Below are 13,888 nucleotides of genomic sequence, written 5' to 3'. Positions count from 1 at the left end.
GGGTTTTCCCCCTGGGTCCCAAGTGCATCAAACTGGAGATCCCAAGCATCAATTTGTTCTTGCATCTTAGTTATCCCCCTATAAAATGAGAATAATCGCACCAGAAGAATACGGTAAAGATTAAGTTGGTTTTGAACTCCTCAGACTCCTTAAGAGAGCACTTCCCCGGGGGTTCAATTATCCCAACAGCAAAGTTTGAGGGTGCACCCTAAGAGTGGGTGTACCCAGAGCTCTCCGCTGAACAACGGGAATAAATCAAAATATCTGACAGCCTCCCAGTAAACCACCACCATCTATTTCTGCGCCGAAAGAGGCAAGGGTCTCACTCTCACTACGGGAGAAGGGAATACATCATAAATTAATTAAAGACTATCACACCGCTCACGCAGAAGGAGATGAATGAAGATTGGAAAGAGTTTTTGGAATGCTTGAGTTTCTAATCTATATAATGCTTTTATAGTTTGAGCACAACTGATAAGTTAATACTGGCCGTTTTTATGGTGCTATCAGGATTTTGACAATTTATTGCAAATAATTAAAAAGACTTCCATTATTTAGATGTTACAGATTAAAAACCACCTACGAGTGTTATCTATTGGCTGAATAGATGACTAAAGAAGAGACGGATATCTATTTGCAATTTTAGCCCTTTACTTTCATTTTCCAAGTAATTAAAAATTAGCTGATGAAATCTAATAACATCAATACTTTCCCTTTCATCTGACATGCACCCGCAGAAGTGCGTATACGATAGATGTTTCTTTTCAATCCAAAGAATGCCCTGATGGTGAACGGGAAATAAACCTTATGATGTAAACCCACTTGTTTCAAATTGTCTTTCAGAGCACCTAATGCTACTCTGCCTAATACAAAGAAAAGGGTGCAGTATCAGGAAACTACAGTTCAAGTTCTTCTATCAAAAGACACTGATTCCCCAGGAAAAGGCTTGACCATAGAACTAGATAAAAAATATTTAGAATTAGACAGAAGTACGCAGCCTGCTATCAGCCCCTTAAAGCTAACACACGCCGGAGATATAAAAAGGGAACTCTGCAAAGTTCCTTCCTCCCAAAATCAGACCACATTTACACGTGCCTGCTGCAAAGCAAGTGACACTGTTCATTATTTCTGAATAATCAACCATTGATGGCAACGACGGAGAGTGAAACCGGCGTGCAGAGTAAGGCTGGAACCAGAAGCAGCGTAGCCAGCTCCTTCCCAGCTCTCCCCGGCTAATGGAGCCAGACGACACAGACTCATTTATCAAAGGAAAAGAAAAGAGAATCCCTCGCATTTCTCTCTCCTTCGGGCTGTCACAATCAGGAAGAAACGCCATCAAGCCAGATTTGCTAAAGTAACTGATTTCCTGCAGTTTCAAGTACGGATCCAACAGCAGCCGTGGATCCAAACGCCCAGCTGTTCCTCCCAGGAAGATACTAAAGGAAATGAAGCCTGAAGTTTAGAGGAAAGGTATAATCCGCAGTGATAGCAGCTGCTCCGGCTGGGTCACTCGGGATTTAAAACATTCCATCAGCAGCTTTGTAACAAAATGTTTTGCAATGTGGGTTGTTTTTTTTTTAATGAATTTCAGTACGTTTTTATTTTCATAAAAGTGAAGATTCTAACGCTGGACAACCCCAGCAAAAGTTTCCCTTGTTGCCTCTGCCAATCATCCCTGGCCTCCTCATGCTATTAGTGTCCCGGCGCGATGGAGATCGCAGAGAAAAGCACTGCCACGCCAAAACAGGAAGCCAAATGTCTACTACAAACTAAGTGAAAATTACCACGAACAAATCCAGACATATGGTATGAACTGGATTTGAACCCGCGCTCTTAGAACTGCTACATCATTGTTTACTCTTCCATCACCATCACTGTCATTTAAGTCACTTGCGAGTATTTGTTCCATTATCACACGGACATGTCAGGACACAAACAGAACAGCTCTGCAGCCCGGCCAAGCACAGTCATTAAGAATAAAAATTCAAGAAAAGGAAAAAATGCATTTTCGCTTCCTTTTTTTTTTTAAAAAAAAAAAAGGAAAGAATCTGTTGTAATATATTGGAATTTAGCGGCTACAAAAGAGCAATGGCTTCGTTTCTGCCACACTCCAACACTTCGCAACCAACTCTTTACTCCAGCAGAGCTGCAGACACAAGGCCACGATCTTTACCAGTGGATGGCTACCAAATACACCCGTCAAGGACTGAAGGTTTTCCCGATGCACTAAAATACTCAAAATTCCTCAAAGACTTCAGAAATGAACGACAAAATGGGAGGTGACGAATTCATGGACCAGAACCAAAGGGATTCTGCTGTCGCCTGGGAGCGTCCCTGCTGGCACAAACTCAGTGCCGGGGTCTGCACGGAGAGGGGGGAAGCAGAATCTTCCCCCTCCATCCCTCAGAGCCAGAGATTGAAAGGAAGATGCCACGAAAAAACCAAACTGGGCATCAGAAGAAGGGGTTTTCATCATTAGAGTAATGAAAACTGCCAGCCAGAGGAAAGGGGACGGCAAGACAGCTAACTTGAGATTTTATAAACCTGATTAAGCTTAAAGTTTACCTGACAGTACCACATAGATGCTGCGGTTCCAGTTGCTCACCAGTAAAACTGGGAGGTCTCAAAGGGTGGGCATCTACCGGATGGGTCCCTCGCGGCTGCATAAAAGCCTCTGCAAAATTAAGGCAGTCCTGAAGGATTCTGTGCTTTGAAAAGGAGAGAGGAGATGATGGAATAAACTCTTATCTCCAGTACCTGTGACAATGTTAGTCATTTGAGGAAGTTGCTCCTATCGGTTTATTTTTGGGATTATCTAAAACCATTTAATTTTTGCAGCCATGAAGCTTTCTCTCCGCTTTGAGGTGCGGCCGTTATCGTTAGGTTCTTCCTCATCGAAAAACCATCACAGAGCAAAGAGCAAAGAACAGGAGAAAAAGCAAACCCCAGAAGATTAGAGGCACCCTGAGCCCACGCAGCTGAGGTGCAAAGTGTCACTACTACAGACCGACTGAAAATAAACTTCTCCCAACCGGTAACTGTAATAACTGCTTTGCGAAAAGCATTATAGTCCAGTCAAATAAATTTCATTCATAAGAGTTGAGATACATATTGATCAGCAAAGCTTAAACAGGGATCGTCTGAATCCCTGCCAACGAGCGATCCCTGCACTTTTAGCACTCCAAGAGAGCCAATTATTACTCATGAGTTCACGATGTTTTCTTCACCTTCCTGTTGAACAGATTATTTAAGACCTCAAATCACTTAACTGGATTGTTTTGTCCTGTTATGAGTCATCTACAAATTCCAAGGCACCATTAGATTCCCCTTCAGGAGCTGCAAGCAACTCCCCAGATTGCCTCAGCTATAAAATTGTGAGGAAACGGGGTTATAAAAATTACAGACATCCTCGGCCCCTACCCCAGCTGCCTCCTAGAATTCATGTGAAAGCGAAAAGATCTCACCCCCCAACGTACACTCACTATTTATCACCCACCCCAAAATCCACATTACGCTCCAAATCTGTGATTCTGTGAAATCTAAACCCCTTTTTCTTCTGAACCCCAAAGAGAACAACCAGAATGTTTAAGTTTTACGGAGAACAAGGCAGGGGAGAGGGACAAAGGTAGTAGCATTTAATGCTGCAATATATTTTTTTAATTATTTATTTCTGGCTTACACCAGCAGAACTTTGCACAGAGGCACTTTATGCATTAACTGCATTTAACTTTCTCCCAAAAATGAACTAATATGAACTATCTAATGTTTTGGGGTTTGCGGGCAAAGAACTGGTAAGAACACACCTTGCAGAATTTGAATAAATAAATAAAGCAGTAATTAATAATAAGTAAAAAATAATAAAATTTAATACACGGGCCGCCACTCTGCGTTTAGAAAACACTTTGCTATTTCTGGTGAACAAAGGTTTACTGTTTAAAACTTAACAGTCACAACTGAGTAGCAAGTAAAAACAGGATACAGCACAACTCCAGCCTTAAAATAGTGACTATTCTTCAGAGTTGTGCTCTATCACCGGGCACGGTGCCAAGCAAAGCTACAATATGAACCAAACCTGATTTGCGCTGCTTTTAAAAACAAACCAGATCCCGTGGCGGTTCTGCAAATGCCACCCTTCTTTTCTGAAAGCGTTTCCAAAAGAGAAAGGCGTGTACGTTGCTGATAATCCAATATAATACATCAGAGAGGACTCATACTTGAAGCTCATTGATTATTTGATATCCGGAAGGCAAAGAATTCTGTTTGCTATATTTAAATCTAGCGCAACGCTCTCAAAACCTGTTTATTTTCATGAGCGTTATTAGCTAACAATGTACTTTTAAAGAAAATACTTATTCTGAGCAGGCCAATATATCAGACAACACTTGGGAGAACGACAGAGAATGAATGTCCAGTCTAAAACAAAAAAGTTCCTGAAACCATCCCCATTCCTCCTATTGAAATTCTCCAAAAAGATGAAATAAAAGCAGAGATGCCCTCATTAAACAAGATGAAAATAGCTTTTATGTTCCATTTTTTATTTTTAGCTAAAGAATGAAAATTCAGTTACATAACCCTACAAATTTGGTGGATTCGGAGAGAAGCGGGGCACGTTTGCGCCCTTTGGGGTTTATCAGCCATCGGGAGAGCACCGAAATCTGCGCTGGCAGGAGCCACAACCGCTGCAGGTTCCATTAAAAACCTACTGGTACGGAATAAACGTGCCACTTAGCTCCTGCTGAAATCGTTCTCTTAAGGTGAGGCACCAGACAATTCTCCCGGTAGTAAAAATATCTGCCATTAGAGTCAAAATTCTTCGAATGCAAAAGGCTCGTACAATGTAATCATTTCACTGCGCAAGACAAAAATCTAATTACAAGGAGGAGGTCAATAAGGCATTGGGATCTGAGGAGGCTGGTGGAAACCTGCGCAGTATCGAGGATATTATTTTTGCTCTTCCCTCGCTAGTGGAGAAACGCCGCCGAGGTGGTGAGGGGGAAGAGGGTCTCATGGAAATGTGTATAAAAGATGGCAAGGACGATCCTTGTCCATCGCATTTACAGACGCAAGCAGAAGAAACCCAGCAACACCACTCCAACAACTGGTGCCTGCTGAATGGATCCCACGAACCCAATCTACGTAAGACACTGCAAGGAAAGAAAAAGGTGAAAAGTCAGTAGATTAAACGATCGCTGCTTTCCTTTTTGCTTCTGAGGGGTTTTTCCCCCGTTAATCCAGGTTATGGATGTCAAAACGCCACTTAAGGACTCCAGAGCTGGAAAAATCTTGGGAACAGCTTCACATCGCTGCAAGATCTGCCTCTCCAACAGGTCTAAAGAGGCACCAACGTACAGAAAGGCAGGTCACACCTAACTGATACGCTTCCCGAGCTGAGAACTACCACCACCTGCCTGAAAATACATCTATTTTGGATAATCAACTCAATTTCCCTCCCCTTTGAGACCTCAGCCATCCAAGGAAAATAATACTAACATAAGTAGTAATAGCCAGGTATCAAAATTAATTGAAAATTCATGTAACAGACCTGCAGGCTGCCTTTAACACATCTTACTGCTACGTAGTGACAAGTAACCACACTAAAAAACAAGAGCGAGTAGCCCGGCAGGGATATATCACTGAGGATCTCTTCCCAGTCGTCAAGAAAAGGGATAGACCAAGCAGGCAAGAAAGTAAAATACACATTGAGAAAATCTGCCTGTAAAATACAGACTTTTAGACAAGGATCAGGAAGCGCTGTAGAATTACTGCTGAAGCCTCGAGCCAGAACGCTTCATTTCATTCTCCTCTACTTCATTATTTAAGACTCATATTTTGTGGGTGTGTGTTGTTGTTGTTTTATTGCAAAGGATTGTTCTGGTACAAGGGGAAGAATTTTCAGTTCCCAAGAAATAATTTGCAAAACAAGACTATTATCAACACTCAGTTACAACTTCATAATTTATAAAGTACCAATGAGATCATACAAAAACATCCCCGGTTGACAAATATGCACTTTTGCAACGCTCGTTTGGCTCAACAAGTACCAGTGGAGATCTTGACAGAAATCCTAGTCCTGGATATCGCTTACACAGCACTAAACACACTAAGCAAACCATTTAAAACAAATTAAAGCAAGATTTTAAATATTAACTCCTACGCGCTATCAGATACGCCGATCTTAGCTAATGACTTAATGAAGACTCAAGAGTTTGGCTGCCACCTCAAGTTCACACCGAAGCCCTCAGGACCGCATTTGTTTATCCAAATGCAAGTAGTTTAGACCCAAAGAAAAAAAAAAAAGGGAAGCGGCATCGAGGTCGCAACCAGTCGTTGTCACACAGCGAACACCACTGCAAGCGGCTTGGTGAACGTAATTCACCAAAAATCTACCACATTTTGACAGTTTGCTTCTTTTTACCCACTTACTCCAATCCCATCACCAACCACATATCCTCGGCTACAAAGCAACAGCTACATCTACAAAAACCGGGGTAAAACTCCAGCCATCGCATCCAGAAATGTTATTTTGAGAAAGAAAAGTTTATTTTCTTTTCTGTTTTTTTTTTTTTTTTTTTACAATGCAGTATTATATTTGCTGGAAAGTGCCCTGAAGTACACTTGAGTTTCAGATCCTACATTAGGTACAAAGCTATTGATGCCAGCGCGGAACATACCATTAGAGACTGATCGATGCTGTCGGGGAGATCGACAAAATCGCCCTAACGCAGCCTAAGAAAATGTTCCTTTGCAATTAGAGATAGAGAATAGAAACCAAAGACAAATATTTAGCTTTTAAGACATTTTGTTTGAATCCCTATTGATCACTTTTGAGAAGATGTCTACTTTTTTTTTTTGCCAAATTATCTTATTACCACTAAAATGAAAGTGTCTAGAAAAACTCAGTAAGTTCTTACAGAACAATTCACAGGTCTGGGCAGAGCAGGATACTGCCAGGGCTGAAGCTCACCTCAAAGAAACCCCAAACTCACTGGTTTAATATGGTCAATCCCTGATACAACCCCAGTCTGGCCATGCCAGAGCTTGCACTAACACGGAAAGAACACACAAGCTTCAAGGAGCACCAATGCTGCTGCCTCAGCAAAGAATCAGGGTCTTCATCTTGATAAGGTACGGTAAACGCTTCGTAACTAAACATCAATAACATCAAAAAATTGATTATAAAACTGAAAATAAGTGGTTAACGGTAGAAATAGCGGTTTGATGAACAGCAGATTAAAATAAATGTCGTTTCCAAATCAGCACAGGTAATCTTAGATGGTTAGAAAAATAAAAATGTTGTTTGCGTGGTTAATAAAAAAAAAAAGGTCAAACAAAAAGTCATCTGAAACCCATTTTGAACTGCAGTCAGGTTTCCCAACACCGCCCTTACACAATCACATTATGGGCTTTCCAGGGCTTAGGGGTTTCCCCCCCTCCTTTTTTTTTTTTTACGCTACGTAAAGAACAGCTCTTTTCTGTTTCATCTAACAGGAACTGAAGAGAGTTTGTACATCGGCCACATGGCGACTAAAATAATTTTCCAGTACAATATATTCTTGAAAAATACTTTGAGGAGCGATTCCTGTTATACTGTTTTAATGGTTTTTACTGGTCTAATGCTTTTCTTAGAGAACACTCCTTTACCTCTGCCCTTCTACCGGTGCCGGTACGTAATTCAGATTAACACAGCACCAACTCCTCCTGTTGACTGATGGTTTTGCCACATCTGTAACTCGTGCAGGCGGTTCGTAGCTCCTGTATTCACAACTGTAACTCACAACAAAACTACATACTTCTGTTTGTAAATACAAACCCAAGAAAATCAGTAACTAGACCTAAAACTTTTCAGGATCTTAGCTACAGGCACAGCTCCCCTCCGCACGAACCGCTCTGCAGCTCAGTAATTCACTTTGAGGGAAAACCCCAAATCACCCTCAAAGAGTTGGAAGAGCTGACTGTACATAACACCTTGAGAACGTATTCTCTTACTAAATGAGTAGCTTTTTTAGATGCAAGTTATTGCAAATGCTCTCCAGCGCTGAAGCTAAAGGAAACTTCTTCACCGCTGAAGCTAAAGAAAACTTTGAAATGCAACACGCCGAGTTGAGTTCCACACGTTTATCCCGTGAATTACTATTAACACACTGAAATCCAGGGGTTGCACAATCATAGTTTCACGTGCCCACAGATCCTTCACAGCTCTGCTACCTCATTACAACAGAGGAACTTGGCCACCGCACAGAAAAAGACTTGCCCGAGAGCCGGGGCGAGCAGCTGTAACGCGTGGTGATGATGGAGCAATAATAAAAAAGTCATTGTCTCCTTAAAAAAAAAAAAAAAAACAAAAAAAACAAAAACAAAACAACACAACAAAACCCACAACAAAACAAAACAAAAAAACAAACCAACCCTGCCTGGGTTTACCAGGAGAAACCTGAGTGTGCTGATCGAAGGAGGGGAGTCTCCGCACGGCACATGGGAGAGGCGCCTGTTTACCTTGGACAGCTCAGGGCAGCGCAGGGAAACCCAGCCTTGCTCGGGAACAGAGATCCTTTGTGTCCCCGCCGGGAGCTCACCTTCTGCCTTCTCCCTCCCTGGCTTACCGTAAATTCTTTCAAAGAATCAGCGGCACCGGCATCATTATTCCAGCAGCTTTCGCTGCAGTTACCGGCCCGGCCCGTGTCTGTCGGAAGGACGGCGGTACGGAGGCTGCGATGCGGGGAGCGGTATGGAAACCGACCGACTCGGTTCTGCCTCCTCCTTCATCACACAAGTCGGAGGAAGATCGAGGATGAAGCCCAAGCGACCTATTTCTTGGCCTGGAAACGTGCAAATTCAGGGTCAAACCCCTGTATTTGGGAAAGTAACAAAGAAGAAAAACACCATCTAGACCCTGAAGTCAAGATTTAACACTTCTGTTTTGAGAGAAACTCACAGTACTATTAAATTGATCAAAACTACTTCCAGCTGAAAGCATTAATCTCCGTGCTTGGAGGGCTCAGGCCTGATTTTGATGCACTTCTTTAATATCTTTCAGACATTCAAAAGTACTATTACGTAGTCACCAATTTCTTTTTTTGATCAAATTATTTAATAGAAACATGCTGGAGACATTAGGAAACGTTGCGACACTGTGTCATCATCATTAGTGTTTCGCGTTTTTAAAACCACAGATTAGCATTCCTGATTTAACTAAGCTTTTAAATACTGTTTTGCATACTATCTACATCAAACGACGATCTGTGGAGGTACAAAGAGACATTTTGATCTCTTCCCCAGCCTGTAGGAACAAGTAAATGAGTAACTGTCTCATACATCAATACAAATTTTTTTACAGGGAGGTGTGTGCCCGTGTGTGTTTTACACACACACAAATACAAACTGTGGGATTTTTACTTGATTTTTACTTGATTTCACTTCAGTCAAAGGGCCACCTATGGATAGATATGCCATTACAATATATTCCGCTTGAAAAAAATAAAATAAGCCAGGATCTTTGTGTTAAAAATATTCAGGTTTACAACACAAACACCAACTTTTCACTTCACGTAGTTTTCAAGAACTCGAAAAAGCAATGAAAGGCACACGCCACTTTTGATCACACCTAAAAATCCACGAGCAAACCCTGTCACGGCACCATCATAGGGACTGACAAAGCACTGAGTTATGTACTTGGGAACACGGAAAAGAAATTTGGTGTCACTGAAGAATACAAGTTCCTTCTAAAGATCCTCTTTTTGAGAAGTGCTGTGAGCAGCAGCTCACTGAGACACCTGCAAGTCGCCTGCATGGGAGGGGGGGGGGCCCTTTGTGTGCAGGAAAAGACTGGATAAGTGCTGGAATTTCACAGAATGTTTTCCAAACTTCACCATTAACCTGGTTTTTCTTCCCTGTTTTCGCTCCAGTAACACCAACATCAGCAGAGCTCTCCAGGCAGGTGGGGCTGGGAGCCAGCACTCCCAGAATTAGGAGTTTGGGGGGGTCTTTTTTCTTTTTTAAGGTAAGACTGCAAGGTCCATAAGAGGGAGCTCAAACACAGCTCCGGCTGAAATCCCTCAAAACTAAGTGACTTTCACAATATAAATCCAAAAAACAACCCTGGAAACCGGAGAACATCAGCAACTGAACAAGAACCACCTTTAAAATGCCGGTCATGAGCTACGTCCAAATTTTCTTGAAAATCTTAACATTCAGTAGCATTCGGAGAGCTCAGCGCTCTCTGTGTTATCCCGCATGTTCAGGTTTTGTTAATTACAATTTTAAAGGGCAGTGACAGCCTCGTATGAGTAAATACATGCGAGGCAGCGAGCATCACTGGGCTGGGTTACAACAGAAATTGAGAGTAGGCCCTGGTAAACAACCTGTCCTTAAACCAAAAAAATCGGTGCAGTTCTAAAATTTCATGCTTTGCATAAAAAAAAAAAAAAAAAAAGGAAAGCAGCAAAACCACACGTAAAATACAGGAGTCAATGTCGCAGAGAAAGAAGAAAAAAGAAACAAAAAACCTTCCTCCTCCTCTTCTCACCCACTTTGTTACTATGGGACTGGCAGAAATCTCTGGATTATAAACACGAAGGTCCCACTCACAAGACAATTAAGCAGCTCCGGCGCTTCTATCGGCCACCCACCTCCACAGCTCCCTGCAAGGTCTGCGTCTCCCACAAAAGCTAAACCGCATCCTTGAATTTGCCAGCTGAAAGACAGGACTTTGTTCCCCTGTTCTCAGGAGCCACACTTCTGAAACCAAAGCGGTTTATTTTTCAAAGGAATTTTTTTTTTTTTTTTTTTTTTTTTTTCCCCCCGACTGAATGGTGAGAAAGAAGGAGTTAATATCGTGCTCTGTTTTATCCTGGGCAAGAAAGATGTATCATAACTTAAAAATCTCAGATGGACCAAAGAACATAAATAGGTGGAAGGTTACCAAGTCAGAAAGCAAGCTCAGAAACGGCGTGTGTATGCACCAGAAATGGTGGAACGGTAGTTCCCTGCCTCTGCTACACCAGTAACTAACAATAAAACAGACAAGATGGTAAACATTGCAAAAAAGACAATTACTAATAATGAAAAGGCAACAGAAATTTTGGGCTGCTTCCACCAACTGAGTAACGCGTTTTCAAACTGACAGTGAAGCGCTGGTTGCCAAATGAAAATGAGAGCAAACAGCAAAGTTGTGCTTAACCCCTTTTTGCTTTTATACTGCATTTTAGACACAGATGAAATCATGGAATTTAGAAGAAAAAGTCTACAAAGGAGACATTTTACTCAGCTATTTGGTCAGTGTTTCCATCACTTCAGTACCCAGAATCCTCAGAAAACTTATTCATCTTGGGTCCTTTTCTCAATACCAGGTCCTTTTAAATAAGATGGGTTTCCATCTGCAAAACCTGGGTTAGGAACACTCAGATTTGGGAGAAACTGAATTAAGATTCCCATTTATCTTGCAGAAGGTGAATGCAAAACCTAAGAGTTAATCAAAGGCCAACCTGTAATTGCAGACCTCAAGAACTCTCAAGAATACCCCGCTCTCGAGAGGCGGCCGAGGACTGATCAACCACCAAAAGGCAAAACCCCGGGGGTCCTGAGCTATGTGACAGAGGCGCGAGAAACAAGACGACGTCCTCGCGCTGCTCTCAACTAACTCCAACAATAACTCTTAACAGCATCCTCTATGAAACATCGACAAATAGTTTAGCAGGAACAAAGCTTCGGCCTCACACCTTCCCAAGCAGGAGCTGACAGCAGCAGGGAGCCTTTCTTTTACATCCGACCAGCAGCAGCACCAATTCAGAACAAATATTTACCCTATCCCGACACCCGGGAATAAAAGGAAACGTTTGACTGCAAATCCAACTGTAGGTTCTCTTGTTCCCATTCCTGCGAAAGGTTCAGCCACAACCGAGAGCGTTAAATTTTCTTTAGACAGTTTAAAAGAAAAACAAAAATGTTGACACAAGCAGGTGAGGCAAGAACCATAAAGGAGAGCTCGGACATCCCTGCACCGACACCAGAAAAAGGCATCTGATGTTGGGAAAGCGCATTCGTTACGCCGTGAATCTCTGCTGATGGGCTTTGCAGAGACATCAGAAGCCAGGGAGGATTTGGAAGTGCAGTAATTTGCACCTACGACAACCGGAGCGTAACAGGAACAACAGTACAGGAACACCAAGTCCGGCAGCTCCCCCCGGGTCTCTGCTCGGTGCCCCCACAGCGGGGAAACCGGGGCTTTACCGGGGCAGGAGCCTGCCCTCCGCACCTCAGGGAGCAGGGGATGCTCTGACGGACCCTGAGGGAAGCGCTCCATCTCCTCAGGCAGGGGGGTGCCAGGCTGGGACCCCCCTTCCCGCAGACTCAGGCCTGTCCCGGGGTGAGGAACTGAGGCTCCCCCTCAGAGGCGGGTGAAGGAACCAGAACCCCCCCCGCAGTCCCAGGGCCTGTTCAGGGTGAGGAACCGGGACACACCCCCCCTCAGACCTGGGCCTGTCCCGGGGTGAGGAACCGGGACTCCCCTCACACCGGACTTTGTCCCAGGTGAGGAACCGGGACCCCCCCCCCTCAGACCCTGCTGAAGGAACGGGGACCCCTTCCCGCAGACCCAGGCCTGTCCCGGGGTGAGGAACCGGGCCCTCCCCTCAGAACGGGGCCTGCCCAGGGTGAAGAACCGGGGCCCCCTCACATCCGTCCCAGATGAGAGGGGTCCCCCCCGACCCAGAGCAGCCCCCCCCCCGAGCCGGGCCAGCTCCCGTAGAGACACAAGGGGGCTGCCCCAAGGCAAAGCCCCCCCCTCCGATGGGGGAACCGGGGACTCACACACACACACATCCCCACACCCGCCAGGCCCGCCCCGGTGCCGCTCTCCAGAGGATGCTCCAGTACCGGGGAAACCGGGGAGGGGGGGGGGGGGGGGGGTGATGGCGGTGGGGGCCCCCCGCCCCGCACCGAGGGCGCCGCCCGCCCCCGCCAGGGGGCGCTGCCCGCCGCCCCGCCCGCCGCGCGCCGCCGCTGCCCCCGGCCCGAGGGGCTCCGCGGGGGGCGCCGCCCCTCCTCCTCCTCCTCCTCCTCCCCCCCCCCCCTCCGCCTCCACCGGGGGCGCGCGCGGCGGGCGGGCGGCGGCGGGGGCGCGCGCGGGCGCGGGCGGGCGGGGGCCGTTCTCACCCGGTGGGCGCGGGTCAGGCTCAGGTCCTTCATGACCTCCTCGAAGGCCGCCGTCTCCTCCGCCTGCTTCTGGTTGTGCAGCGCGATCTTCTCGCTGAATTTCCGCGGGTTGTTCGAGGCCGCCATCTTCCCCCGTCCGCATCCCCCTCCCCGCGCCGGAGGGGGCGACGCGCATGCGCCGAGCGGGCCCACCGGGCGGGCGGGGGGGGAGCCGCAGGGCGCCTGCGCGGCGTCGGCGCGGGGCGGGAGGGGGCGGTGAGGGGGCGGAGGGGCGCATGCGCGGAGGCGCTGGGGGCGCGCGCGGGAGGCGGCGCGCCTGCGCAGTAGAGGGGCTTCCCCCGGCGACGTGCGTGGGGAGGGGGCGCGGGGCGCGCATGCGCGCGGCCGGACGGGCGCCCTGAGGCGGCGGCGGCGGCGGCGGGGCCGGGGACCCTCCGCCGGCCCCCGGCATCGCGTTGGACTCTCCCGGGGGCCGGCGGCTCGGTTGGGACCGTAGCGTCCTTCGCCGGAGCTTGCGGGCATGCCCGGCTCTGTGTTGCCTCGGACGGGGCCAGGCGCCTTCGGGCAGGCCCCGGGCGTCGCGGCTGAGGGAGCTTCCCGCCGAAAGGCTTCGTGCCCCCGGTGGCCTCCGCGGCAGGCCGGGCCGCGGGGCCAGGCTGGAATCAGGGAATGGGTTGGATTGGAAGGGACTTTAAGGATCACCTCCCACCAGACCAGGTTGCTCCAAGCCCCCTCCAAC

At 46.5% G+C, this 13,888-nt stretch overlaps 1 protein-coding gene across 3 annotated transcripts in view; it reads right to left on the bottom strand.

Moving 5' to 3' along the window:
- CRTC1 (CREB regulated transcription coactivator 1) overlaps positions 1–13,309 on the bottom strand; it is a 44,234-nt gene extending 30,925 nt beyond the window's left edge. Inside the window, exon 1 of one of the 3 annotated variants that reach the window (XM_074163636.1) lies at positions 13,150–13,309. In XM_074163636.1, coding sequence (XP_074019737.1) covers positions 13,150–13,275 — 126 coding nt within the window. In that variant the 5' untranslated portion in view covers positions 13,276–13,309. The remainder of the gene's footprint in view (positions 1–13,149) is intronic. The other 2 variants (XM_074163635.1, XM_074163634.1) reach the window with 2 other exon arrangements.
- Between the last annotated feature and the right edge of the window lie 579 nt (positions 13,310–13,888).

The sequence above is a fragment of the Numenius arquata genome, chromosome 25, assembly GCF_964106895.1.
Source record: "Numenius arquata chromosome 25, bNumArq3.hap1.1, whole genome shotgun sequence".
NCBI classification, from domain to species: Eukaryota; Metazoa; Chordata; class Aves; order Charadriiformes; family Scolopacidae; genus Numenius; species Numenius arquata.
Note: the sequence above shows the minus strand (reverse complement) of the source record. Positions and strands in the feature narration are given on the sequence as shown.